At 41.2% G+C, this 13,847-nt stretch overlaps 1 protein-coding gene and 2 non-coding genes across 3 annotated transcripts; 1 reads left to right on the top strand and 2 right to left on the bottom strand.

Annotated features, from left to right (window-relative positions):
* The first annotated feature begins 118 nt into the window (after nt 1-118).
* On the top strand, nt 119-191 carry TRNAR-UCG (transfer RNA arginine (anticodon UCG)). Its single transcript has one exon. It is a non-coding gene; the product is annotated as a tRNA-Arg (tRNA).
* A 2,866-nt stretch (nt 192-3,057) lies between these two features.
* On the bottom strand, nt 3,058-3,151 carry TRNAI-UAU (transfer RNA isoleucine (anticodon UAU)). Its single transcript has 2 exons — nt 3,114-3,151; nt 3,058-3,093 (listed from the first exon to the last, which is right to left on the bottom strand). It is a non-coding gene; the product is annotated as a tRNA-Ile (tRNA).
* Nucleotides 3,152-6,974: 3,823 nt separating this feature from the next.
* On the bottom strand, nt 6,975-12,067 carry LOC113616222 (epididymal secretory glutathione peroxidase-like). The gene is given in 4 exon segments (XM_027099575.1): nt 6,975-7,181; nt 8,298-8,397; nt 8,876-8,993; nt 11,800-12,067. Coding segments are annotated over 4 exon segments (693 nt in total).
* Nucleotides 12,068-13,847: the final 1,780 nt, after the last annotated feature.

The following is a 13,847-nucleotide window of genomic DNA, read 5'->3' as shown; positions in this document are numbered from 1 at the left end:
TTTAAATAAGATTAATAAGGAAGGCCTCTCTTCGTAAGAATTATATGAATACTAAATAATACAGAAATAGTCCAGAGTCTCAACACTTGTAATATTTTTCACAGCTGGAACGTTGTAGGACCACGTGGCCTAATGGATAAGGCGTCTGACTTCGGATCAGAAGATTGAGGGTTCGAATCCCTTCGTGGTTGTAAGTCCCTTTTTCACGCTCCGGTTCGCTTTTCCCAGGCATCACTATCCCAGCTCTCAGATTCCAAATTATAACATCCGAGCACTCCAGAGATCTCCCCTCTGGTACGATTGATTCAGTAAGTGGGGTCGGCGCCAGCCCCCTGCATCCAGCCGCTCGTACTTTAGAAGTCCTTGGCCAGACAGGCACACAGGTGTGGGAATAGGGAAAAGCGCCAGCCCTGGTCTTCCTGACCCTCTTCTAGTGCGTTGGGTGAGCACAGTGAGCGAGGTGGGTGCGACAGGTTACAAATGTCAAGGAATTTTGCTCGCTGGTCAGGCAGTGCCGGGACGTCTCTGTTATTTTAGCGTGAGACGACCCTCACTCTTTCATTGGTTTTCAGTTGGTTCTCGGCAATTTGACGCTGAAAACGCGTCTTTATGTTGAGAGATTTGTTTTTTTGAAGTCAGTTTAAATGTCGCCCCCTTGCGAAAGGAAAACTTGCCACATTTTAGAGGCGCTAGAGAAACGATGTTCTAAAACCCGCCCCTGATTCAGTTGGCTGCCTCCCGAGAGGCGCGCGGTCCTTCTCTGGCCTCTGCAGAGACCTCGTGTGGGTTCTCCCGCACGGTGCTGGATGAATTAGTTGGACTTTCAGCAATATCTGAGGAACCAGGGTTAAAACAGAGACCTGAAACTATGAGAAGAGGCCAGTCACGCAAACTAGGATGAAGAGGGAGCAGCCTCTACACAAGTGGAAAGAATGTGGCCAAATACATTTAAATATTTAGATGTAATGGACAAATTAATAGAACAATATGACGTATCAAAGTAGATTCAAGAAGGAATCGCAATTTTAAATAGTCTTAAACTATGAAATATTTTGAATTAGTTGTCAACTCTTCCTTCTGAGAAAATTCCACATCCTTTCGTTTACCAGGGGCTTCTTTAAAATATTCAAAGAAGAAATAAATCTAATTAGACTCTTCCACAGTATAGGACAAGAAAAGAGAGAAAGAAAAAAAATATCCACAACTACTCTTGCCGAATGCCGTAATGAGCTTTTTCCCATGAATGTACCTCTTAAACAGCTTTATTGAGGCATTATTTTCTTAAAATAAACTGCATATATTTAAACTTACAGTTTGACATATTTATAACTCATGAAACCATCACTACAATAAAGATAATGAACATAGACATCACCCCCAAACGTTTCCTCGTGCCCTTTTGTAATCCCTGTTTATATGTTGCTGGACTTTGTTTGCTAATATTTTGTTGAGTACTTTTGTGTCCATGTTTATAAGAGATATTGATCTATAGTTTTCTTATCTCATTATATCTTTGTCTGGTTTTAGCATCAGGGTAATTTGACCTTCTTTTCCAAATTTTAAAGAGTTTGTGAAGAATTAATATCAATTAAAAAATGTTTGGGAGAATTCAGCAGTGAAGATGTCTGGGCTTTTCTTTGTGGGTAATTTTTACTTAATCAATCTGTTTGCTTGTTATAGACTCTTATTCCACGCTAAATGCCTTTATCAGTCATCTACATCTTTGTAACAAACCTCACCTAAATTTAGTGGCTTAAAACAATAATTATTTATTTTGTTTGCAATTTTGAAGTTCAACCACTTGGGCTGTGCTTAACCAGGCAATTCTTTTGCTGGTTTTGCTTGTGGTCACTCATTGATTGCAGTCATCTGGCAGCTTGACTGGGACCAGATGGTCCAAAATGTTCCCACTCACAGTCTGGGGAGTGCGGCTGGGATGGCTGGGATGGCAGGGACTCACTCTCGACATGATTTTCCATCCTCTAGGAAGTTACGTGGGATTTCTTCACATGGTGTCTCAGGGTCCCAAGACAACAAGAGGAGAAGTTGTAAGACTCTTGAGGCCATCTTGGAACTCTCACAACCTCACTTCCACAACACCATTACCACAGCATTCTATTGGCCAAAGCACAAGTTCAGCTCACATACAAGAGGGAGGGAAATAGACTCCGCCTCTTAATGGTAGCTGCTGCACAACCACATTGCAAAGGGACATGTATAATGGGAGGAATTTGTGGCTATTAATCAATCAATAATTTATTATCTCATTTAACACTAAAAACAACACTCTGAATAGCCCCTATAGATATGTCTATTGTATATCTTGGTAAGTAAGTTATCCACGATCACTTCTTTACCTGCGTTAATCTAAATTGGTCTGTGAGTCTTATTTCGAACCCACATGTACCTGGTGGGCAGCTCAGGGTAGGGCCGGGGAGAACATAAGCACTCCAAAACGTAGCAGCAGATGAAAAAGAACTGATAGTGCTGAGCACTTGCGCACAGGCAATTATAAATCTTTTGTAAAGCCGGAGAGCTCCATGTCCATGTCTCAGGATGACTCTGATAATGTTTAAGATCCAGGTAAGATTAAGTGACCCACACATAGGCTCCTGACTCAACTCATTTTCTGAGACTGAATACCTGTGTCTGCGATATATCTACAGGCAGCATGGACTTATAAAGAGTAATAAGCATCCTAGAGGAAGCCAGAGGAGTGGAGAAACGGGGGAAAGCAGGTTCAAGGACAGGACATTTTCCGCTGAAAGACTTGTAAGAAAAACCAAGATCGTCCGCATTTCGCATAATTGACAAATCAGACGTAGTTGAATACTGTGAACAGTCGTCTTGGCAAGTGTCAAATGATAAATTGCCAAAGTGTTGGAAGAAGGCAGGCACCATACTCAGCAGGATGGTACTTGTTATGCATGACTTTAAGAGAGAATTTTAAGACAAATCACAAGCAAGACGTAGGACAGAAATCACAACAGTTGATCTCTTCGGGGGTGGCCTCATATTTGGCCTGTCTCGTTGTATGGGCTGGAGAGTAGTAAAAGTTGCTCCAGGTGAGGCTCGAACTCACAACCTCGGCATCGCTCACAAGTGTACTGTCTTATAAGTACCGCGCGCTAACCGATTGCGCCACTGGAGCTACGTTAGGGGGATATAAGTGAATATACTTTCACAGATGAAGACGGTATTTTTGTTAAAGATATTAAATGTTATGAACAAAATGGCATCTTCTGATATGGGGCTTCCACAAATGGGATTAAAAGCAGCAAAGGCATCCCTGGTATTTGCCAATCTGCAGCCGTTTCCTCCCCTGTACAGAGATGCTGCCGGGGCTGAGCGTCGCAGTTATCTCTATCTTGATTTTCCGCTCAGATTCCCACGGCTTCTCTAAATTCAGACTGTTATTTGAATGAAAAAAAAATTACATTGATTCCACAAAGGCAGGAAGCTTTCCACTTAGGAGTGTGTATTTCATCTGTAAGAAACCAGTGCATTTTCATTGCTTCCGGATTCCCGCGGACTTTCCATCTCAGCGGTTCTACTTTCTTGAGTTTCCCGTCTCCACTCTGAGCTCTGCTCGACTGACCTTTCATCTGCTTCAGATGCCACCTATCCCACCCCGACCCGATCACTCGCTGTTTTTTAACCTAAGAATGTTAAAATACGTTGTTATCCTGAAACATTCAGAGCTAATATTTCCTTTCGAAAAACCACTGTTATAAATGTGCAGATGCAATACGTACAAAGGGAATGCAGAAAAACAAAAAGATTACTTGAACATTTTCTGAAGTCTCATACTCAGAGAAATCTATTGTTTATATTTGTTGTAGTTCATTTCAAGCTTTTAGTGGGCACGCTGTGAACCAGACCTGAGCCACAGCTCCATTTGTTACCTGGTCCCTATTACCTCCATTTTAACAGGGGGGCCATGATGACACTTTGGGTCTTTCTGTATCAATATCAACTTGGACCTTGTTTCCAACAGTCCTTGAAATGTGAGGGTATTTCTCTTTCTTGAGTTTATGGTTATTGAGTAAATGCTCATAAGTCCCTTTAGGAAAGGAATGGGGGAATTATATTCTACATATTTGCAGTGGCACTGCAGGGTCCTCAGGACTTGGCTTCTCCTTTAGTCAAAAATTTCAGGTCTGAAAACTGGTTTAAGATCAGAAATTGAGCAAGGTATTGTGATTTTATTTTTAACTGGTGTAGCCCCTCAGTCTCCTGATTCTCTATCCTCAATTTCTTCTAATTGTGTAGACAGTGATATGCTTGTTGACTGCCCATCTGTATTGCTTCTAGGGATGCTGTATTTTATTAATTATCTCAAACACTCTGCAAAGTTGGCTACCACTCTGAAATTGTCTCTCATTACAGTAATTTTGCCCACCCACTCCTGGGGCATGCACACACGCACACACACACACACACACTCTCACGGATTCTGATGGTTGAGTGCTGCTATCTCTGGCCTGAATTATTTCAGGACCCTATAGTCCCCATTGCTGTCAGTGAAGTTACTTCTGTAGCAGAATCTCATACCATCAGCCCAGCGCCAATAGAGGACACTCATTATAGAACTTCTCAGTGAGGCTGGTGCCCCTCTCCTCAGCATATTACTTTTTTTTTTCAAACAGAATGTCCTTTGGCCCTCTTGTGACACATTCACCTAGTGGGTTTTCCAGCGTTACATGGTAAATCCAATAAATCCACTCTAGCATGCCCACTTTTCTGAGATTTTGATCCCTCCTTTCTGCCATAATCACGAGAGTCCTGGCATTCTTACCACATTTAGTGAGAGCCATTTCTTTTTCAAGCAGGAGAATCCTAATAGTATGTTGAGTTCGTGCCAGTGTGTAAAAATTCTATACTTTTGGAGAATACTCCAGTATCAGTAAACTCTACTTCAGCTAACTTTGAGTTCTCTTCTTGATCCAGAACCCTTAGAATTTAGTTCTATATGGGAAAGACGCTGAGTGAGTGGCAGAGGCACATGTTTGGCAGAGGAGAGGTCTCTGCATTGTCTTCAAGGAAGAAGAGGACTGGGCTACTTTTAAAAGGCTCAAAGGATCTTGGGAAATCTGGAGATTTAGATGTTCTAATGCATCCCACCAGATGTCTCCATTCAGTGTCTCAAGGTTCTATTCTTTTCCAATCAAGGCCATGACCTAGGCATAGAAGATAATCTAGTTTGAGAATTTAACCCACTTTGGAGTTCTACTATTCTTATGATTAAATCTTGGATCTGAACCTTAGCTTTTTATGCTCTTGAGTTGCAGGATATGAGAGGTTCTTTATATCCTATTATGGAGACACTCTGGCTTTCACAGTTAGCCTTTATTTGATGAGATATCATCCTCAGCCTTTAATCATCTTTTTCCAAGACATCAGTTTCTTCTAATAACAACGATACAATTCTATTATTATTACCAGCTCTCCCATATTTATCAAGCACCTGATACATCACATCTTCTTGTGCATATCCACCAGTATAGCATCTCAGTTCAGGTCTGGTGAAAGTTTTAAAAACTGCTACTTTGTGCCAGTGGCTGTTTGTGCTCCACCAATCCCCTCACTACCAACCAGATGGTGGGTAATTCAGCTTCAAAAATCTCATCTTATCATCCTCTTTCTCAGATCACTTTTGGTACTAACTATTGTAGGTTGAGTTCCCCGGAAAGACTCCAAGATGGGGATTTGCATTCAGAAAGTTTACTGGGGCACTACCTCAGGGTCAACACCTGAGAAGCAATGAAGAGAATCAGAATTTGTCAGAGGGAAAAATTGGGCTGCAGTACAAGTGCAAAAGGGCAATTGCCTACCCCTTGGGGGTCTCCACCACTGGAATGGGTCCTTCAGAGTTGTCCTAAATTGAGAAGCCAGATCGTGGCTGTTATACCTCTCGTTGACCAATAATTGCATACAGGCTGCCCCTGGAAATGAAATGTGACCCTTGACCTGAGACAATTCCTAAAGAGGGATGAGAGTTGAGAGCCATCAGGTAACAACCTTTCAAGGACCTGGGATGGTAAATCCTTCTGTACAGGGGGTTCAGGTAATTTGGTCAATCCACCATCTGTGACAGTCACAGTGAGGAAGAAGAGAAAGGTATGACGAGTTTGAGCACAGGATAGGATTTAAAAACCACCACACTGATCCCAGTTGCTGCAGAAAAGATTTTATTGGAGATAGGGTCAGGGCTGGTTCTGAAGCTGAGGAATCTAAGGTTGAGAGAGGAAAGCCTGTCCTTCAAAGGGTGCTCTGCCCAAGTGTCACAATCTGAATACAGTAAAGATCAGACATAGGAAAGTTTTTGTAGGGTCCAAATTAGAAAGAGGCTCCAGGTCCCACTATCGTGAAGATGCCCTTCCCTTCATGTGAGGCAATTTCCTGCTCCCACTAGACCTAGGGCTCCTACAGAAGAGTGACAGATCAGTGGGAGCAGGGGTGGGCTGGGTGTCACAGATAAAGACTGATCCGAAAATGTTTGGAAATTGACATTACATGTTTCTCCTGGGGAAGGAAATATGTTATGAAGTGGAACGTAGATTGTATGGCTATACACCCCATTGCTATTTCTACACCTTTAGGGTAGAGAGAGAAGGAGAAATCAGAATGTATAGCAACGTTCTTTTTCAGGATATTGTGACAAACTGAACCTTCCTCATGGAAGGATGATTTCCCTTTGATGGATATGCATTATTAAATTTGTAACAGATGTCTGAGGATTTAGGGTTTCCATTCTGTTTTTTCTTCACCCACTTACTCTTGCAAGGGGACATAGCAGTAGCCTTCTGAATATAAATCTGCTTGGTAGAGAGTGGGAATCTTGGCACTATAGAGGTGACTTAGTCAAGTGGAGACCATTTAGGAAGACAGTATAGTGAAAAGATGGATTTTTTTTTTTTTGAACAGGTCTTCAGGTAAGAAGCAGAATGGCTCCTGCCCCCAACTTGGTCTTCCTATTTGATTTTGAGCTGTTTCAGGTCTGCCAGAATATCTGACTTGACTGTACTGACTGGAGCCTGATGGAACCAGCGCATGACAGGGACTCCATCAGGTCCCACCAGGAACTTTTCAAAATTCCAGCGGATGTCATGGGCCATGATGGGTTCCCAGGATATATGTTTGATTGAGCCCATAAGTTCAGAAGGGTGAGGACAGGATTGCTGCAGCAGAGAGATGGAAAAGAGAAATGACTGTATCATTTCTGCTCTTGGATGATTCAGGCTATTTTCACCCACAGGTAATCTACTCCCTCTTATATCAAGATATTTTCATTTCCTCTGATTACTAATATATTCTCTGAATCGCTAAGATACCAACTACCAAGAATGTTGTAGATATTATAGCAAAAGTCTATTCCCTCTTTCTGTTTCTCCCTGTGACCACATCACAAAATCCTGCTGCTATGAATAAGATATATCACCTCTCTAGCTTTCAGTTTCCTTTTCTGCAAAGTGAATGGTTTAGATTAGAATGTGTTTTCCCAGGTCTTGATGCTCCATGGGCCAGTAACATTTCAAAAATATCTTTTGGGACCAGTAGGAGTTCCAACATTTTGTTTTGTCAAATAAGAGAAAATTTTAAAAACATCATTGCTTCACCATTTAGTTTTAAAAAGATAATTATAAGAATAAATTACATATACGTACTAATCTTAGAATAAAGGGTAGCCCTATAAATCAGTTGAGTTTATGAAATCCTCCTTATATTGTCCTATTTTTTCAATTTACTGAGAATATATAAAAATCTCAACATAGGCCAGCTTTGGCTCACAGTTCAGCATCTAAGAACACTGAACTCTGATGATCTTTAGAGCCCCGTTCAGCTCTCACATTCTCTATATCTAAGAGTCAGTGTTTCATATAAAGCACTTACTACATTGTATTATATCTGATTTCTATGTCATCCTCTCCAGTATGAAATCATCAAGGAATAGGGACTGTTTCTATTCATCTTTATACCCTTATTATTTAGAAAACTGCCTTATAGATAGCAGGCACTCAACAAATATACCTTGAATGTATGAATGAATGAATGTCAATGAACAAAAGAGAGTGGTCCCAGTGAAAGGTGACACTCTACACAACTCTCTCCACCACACAAAGCCAGAGCATCATAGATACTAACAAATTAAACCCCAATCCCTATGCTAATCTCGAGATCTCTTCCAAAGAGTCCAATCCCACCTCCAGGCAGGTGCCCTTGGATCCATTTCTACCACACCAAGTTTATGCTAGGAATATTTGGGAAGAAGAGGCTTAGGTCAGTGATTAACTCACCTTCAAGAAGATGAAGACTTTCTGCTCTTTTTCGCCATTCACATCCCCTTTCTCAAAAAGCTGGAAATTAGGTACATATCCTCCTCCTGGACGGACATACCTGCAATGAACCATAATGTTCCCAGGAAGCTCCAGAATATATGAAAGAAAGTTATAATGGGGTACCAGAATTTGAGGTCATGAGAAAGGGGAGAGAGAGGTGGAGATATGGAAAACAGGACTGGGAAGGGGAAATAAGGCCATTTTTAAACTTTGGGCTCCCTGATTCACTTTATTTTTCTCTATTCCACATCCTATCACTGTCTCCCCCTGCACTGTTTCTGTAGCAGCAATACCAGGAGCTATTTCTGTGCTCCTGGTCCTCCGTGGTCCGTCCAGTTCTCACTTCCCAGAGAGGGGGAGAGAGTGTCTGACACTGCCAGACTCATATCAGCAGAGGCCAAAGTTAAAATCAGTTTGCAGATGCCCCTAAGCCTATTAACCCACTACCCATCCCAGAAGTCCCTAATATGGAAGTGCCTCTGGAAACAGAGGAAAGGTAGACAGAGATCCCTATAGGGTTTCAAGCAAGCACTTACTTCAGTCCCGGAAGGATCTCTGAGTTCTCTCCTGGTTCTTGCTTTCCAAATTGGTTGCAGGGAAAGCCCAACACAACTAGGTCAAAGGGCTTCAGCTCCTCCTGAAGTGCGCTCAGTTCTAGGGGTAGAGAAGGGACAATATGGCGGCCTGGCTAGAGAGCCTCCTTGTGTAGAGAAAGATCCTTAGAGATACCCATTTTACAGAGGAAAAAACCAGAGGCCCAGGGAAGGAAAAAAAAAATATCTAGGTCAGAAAGACTGTTTGTGGCAGGGCTGAAATTAGATACTGGATCTCTAAACGTGTATTCAAAATGTTATAGTGCAGTATTTCCCAAATCTGCAGCACATCAGAATCAGGTGGGGGCCTTCCTTTAAAAATAGGGATACCCAGGTTCCATTCCAGAAAAATTTCTGATTACATTCTTTAGAGATGGCTCCCCAGTCACCTTTATTATTCTAAAGCTCACCAGATCACTGCTGGTGGGATTGTAAAATGGTTTAAGTGCTATGGAAAATAGTATGGAGGTTTCCCAAAAAATTAAAAATAGAACTACCATAGATCAGCATTCCCATTTCTGGGTATATATGCAAAGAATTGAAAATAGGGCCTCAAAGAGATATTTGCACATCCATGTTCATAGGAGCACTATTCATAAAAATCAAGAAGTGGAAGCAACCCAACTGTCCATCAATGGATGAATGGATAAACAAATGATTGAAGAACTGGCCTTCAAACAAATTCAGCCTTAAAATGGAAGGAAATTCTGTCACATGCTACAACATGGATGAACCTTGACGACATTATGCTAAGTGAAATAGACTAGTCATGAAAAAGACAAATACTGCAGGTAAGACAAATACATTTGGTATCTAAAGTAGTCAAATTTATAGAAACAGAAGGTAGAATGGTGGTTACTAGGGGCTGGGGGGAAGGGGAAAAGGAGAGCTATTATTTAATGGGTACAGAATTTCAGTTTTGCAAGATGGAAAAGTTCTGGAGATTTGTTGCACAAGAATGAATATTTTTAACACTACTGAACAGTATTCTTAAAAATGGTTAAAATGGTAAATTTTATATTATGTCTTTTTGTACCACAATTAAAAAATGAAAAGCTCATCAGGTGATTTTTAAACAAAACTGCGTTTAAACATCACTGCTCATCAGTTTGCCTTCCCTGGTTGGTTAATTGGTAGATTGAATCTTTCTTTTAAAAAGGAAAAGACACACACAATGAGAATGTGCTTCTCTCCTCTGCACAAGCTGGTTCACCCTGGGTGGAGTGTGGGTAAATCTGACAGGGGCAAAGAGAACCAGAGAAATTCCAGGTTGAGCTTCCTGGTGTTCTTCAACAGTCTTCAGGATGTTAAAGATGCATTCTACCTAAAAACCCTCACTGATATGCCAAAACACAAGCTTCCAACTGCCTTCTTCCCCAAGTTTTCCAATTTGTCTCCTCAGACTTTTATAATTGTCTTCTTTGTTCACCCTTTCTGAGCTAGATATTTTCAGTCCCCTAGCAAACACTAACCAGTCCCACTCAGATTCTGCTCAGCCAACGGGGTCAACTGATATCTCCTCTTAGTCCTTTATTTATTTTTATTTATTTACTTTTGCAATATGAGATTGCTTTCCTGTTTCCAAATGGTTCCTTAGTACCTTTCCCCACATCCTCCACTCTTGTCTTTAGTCACTGTAGGTAATCACTTCCTCTAGGAAAGAGACAATAAATTAGGAAACATGTCTACCAGTCCTTGAGTAGCTATTTCTCAGTTTCCTCATCTGTTATGTACAGAGTGGGAACTGAATAAATTGATTTTTAAAGTCCCTATAAACTGGTAAAATGAAGTATGGTCCAGTAGAATATTCTTCAGTCTTAAAAAAGAGGGAGGAAATGGTCTGAACTCCAAGGTACCTTATTAATTTTAAAAAGCAAATTGGCAAATAGTATTTACAATATGTTATCAACTGGGGGAAAAGAAAAAAAAGAATACCCATATATTTTGTAAACATGATAATATTGGTCATCTGAAGGGAGGGGAAAGAGATGAAAAACTTTTCACTCTAAACTTCTTTATTCCTTTAATTTTGAGCCTTGTGAATATATTACCTTGTCAAAATATAACATAATCAAAAATTTTAAATCCAAGTTCTTATTAGTTCAAATATAAGAAGTACATCTGTTTCTGAAAGAAAATAACCCTGTTTATTATTTATTGGCTTTCAAACAACAAGGCCTAAGATATGAGAAAGATAAAAATCTGCTCTGAGTCATGTACAGAGAGGGAAAAACTACACTTAAAGGAGGCATTGAGGTTGGAGAGGGAGTGTTTGCCTCTATTATGGCCTCCTCTACCAGCCCTTGCTCCAGTCAAATGTGCTCCAGGTATAAAGCCCCTTTCCCCTTTTCCCTGTCTTTGTAAGTTACATGTAAAACCCTGGAAAAGTCTCAAAAACATCAATCCTACCTCCTGTACTTACCAAGGAGACTTGAAGCTTCAGAGAGGCTCCTAGCTGTCAGATACATTATTGAGTCTCGTGGAAATCTCAGGAGCAAAGCAGAGGCAGGACATAGGAAGGGGTCAACAAACATTTTCTGTGAAGGTCCAGATAGTAATTTCAGATGGTCTCTGACACCATCACTCATACAACCACTCAACTCTGCCTTGTAGCTTAACATCCATCAAGACAATCTGTAAATGAATGAGCATAGCTATGTTCAATAAAACTTTGTTTACAAAAGTAGGCTGGCCAGATTTGCCCTGAGGACCATAGTTTACTGACTCCTGACATCAGGGAATAAAGTCACTTGATCATGAGTATTTATTTTGATACATAGAATTAGAATTAGAATATAATTCCAACATGACTTAGAATATAATGAGCTGGAAAGTTTAGTCCCAAGGAGATTTGGTTATGAACTTACCAGACGATTGAGCTGTCAGACCACAATAGGTGGCCACATTGACAAAAAGGACATGCTTGCCCGCATACTGCAAAGAGGGAGAAAGCAGAGGTCAGAGGCTTACAAGAAGGACTGAGGGCAAGATTTGGGAGCAGGACAGAAGGCTCCACCTTTGAGCCCTGTCCCACCCTCTCTGGTGGTCACTCACCCTCTCCAGCTTAGAATTTGACTGCACGAAGCCAGCTAGGAAAAGGGGGGAAAGGTAGGAGGCCCTTAACTGTACAGTCATGACTAGTATCTGTAGATCACTAGTCTGAGAGTCTGAGGTTGTCGGGTACCTGGCAGCCTTTTGATACCCTGGCAGGGACTAGCCCCAGCCTATGCAGGCCAGTTGCAGGGTGGCAAGGATTTCTGGGGTGTGAGTAGGGCAAGAGGACGTAGAATTCAAACCACGTCCTCACCTACACACACCTCCGTGAGCACTCAGCGCTCACTAGTGCGATGAGGACCCGGGACTCACATAAATTCTGGCAGAATTATGAAAAGGTGAGGGCAAGCACTCCACAGTCCTTGAAGACTATTGTCTATTTTTTCTGAGTGGATAGCCGTATCTAGGTGCAGACATCTCAGTAAAGTCACTGCAAAAAGGCATGACAGGGCTTCCCTGGTGGTGCGGTGGTTGAGAGTCCACTTGCCGATGCAGGGGATGCGGGTTCATGCCCCAGTCCAGGAGAATCCCACATGCCGTGGAGTGGCTGGGCCCATGAGCCATGGCTGCTGGGCCTGCACGTCCGGAGCCTGTGCTCCGCAACGGGAGAGGCCACAACAGTGAGAGGCCTGCGTATCGCAAAAAAAAAGGCATGACATAGACATTCCAAATACTAATCCTAATATTATTATGTAAGTTAAAAAAAATCAAATAATGGACCACATGTGATCCATTAGAAGGAAACTGGGCCTGAGGAAGGGAAAAATATTTTCACGTTAATATGTTCACTGTACAAATGTTTACAAATGCTTTCATGTGCTTACTAGTCAGTAAGAAAAACCAAGCAGCCCAAGAGAAACACGGGCACCAGACAGTAAACCAAGTGGCATCTGTAGTAGGATACAATGTTCTCCCTTACCAAGAATTAAAGAGGTATAAAGAAGAATAGTTGCATTTTGCATTTATCAGATTGGCCAAAGTTCAAAAGAATGGAGGTGCCCAGTCTCGGTGTCAGTCTGGTATAGGAGGCTCTTACACACTAGGTGGGGGCAGGGAGGACTACTAATAGCCAACAACCTTCTGGAGGATAATCTGCCATTTTGAATGCGATGCATTTTTTTTAAGTAAATAACAATTTTTTTTTGAAATAATTATAAATGTATAGGAAGTTGCAAACACTCCTCTTAATCTCCTCGAAGCCCGAAGGCCCAAGAAGCATAATGGAAATGAGACTCAAGTTCCTCTTAGGATAAAAATGCTTTGCCTCTCAACCGTCATAAGAACCCCCATCCATTCAGCAACAGTTTCCAGCCACTGCTCAATAGTCTCAGCCAAAAGTTTAGAATAGATGAGTTGATGATGCAGACCTGGAAGCCCTAGGAATTGCTGAGTTTCTCACATAAATAACATATTTAAATCCCACCAACTTCATGGGGTGTGGGGGGGCTGACCAGTAACTTTCTCTTGTCTACAATACAGTTTTACTTTCTGGACCTCAAGTGCTAAGGTTTGAGTTAATCATACTCCTAAATTCATGATTATTTGTCCTTGTAAGATTCGTCTCTTGTTCTATTTATTATTCATACCCAAACTTCAATGATTTTTGATTCCTCTCTGCCTATAGGTAAAATATGTTTAATGTGCATAGTGTTCTTATTCTTGAAACAGTTGTATATTCCTCATCAGATTATTAGCTCCTTGAAGTTTAAAAAATTATTTGGGTTTTTTTTTCCATTCAAATCTCAGATTTAGAGGGTAGAATTAATCAAACTTTTAAATTTATGGCACTTTATCATCATTAGGCTATGCAATGATTCTCTTCTTATATTAATTAAAAAAATTTTTTGTCCACTATCCACTA

This window comes from Aethalodelphis obliquidens, unplaced genomic scaffold (genome assembly GCF_003676395.1).
Source record: "Aethalodelphis obliquidens isolate GAN/ISIS:26980383/991018 unplaced genomic scaffold, ASM367639v1 scaffold133, whole genome shotgun sequence".
Classification (NCBI taxonomy): domain Eukaryota; kingdom Metazoa; phylum Chordata; class Mammalia; order Artiodactyla; family Delphinidae; genus Aethalodelphis; species Aethalodelphis obliquidens.
This window is presented reverse-complemented; position numbering and strand designations above follow the sequence as displayed.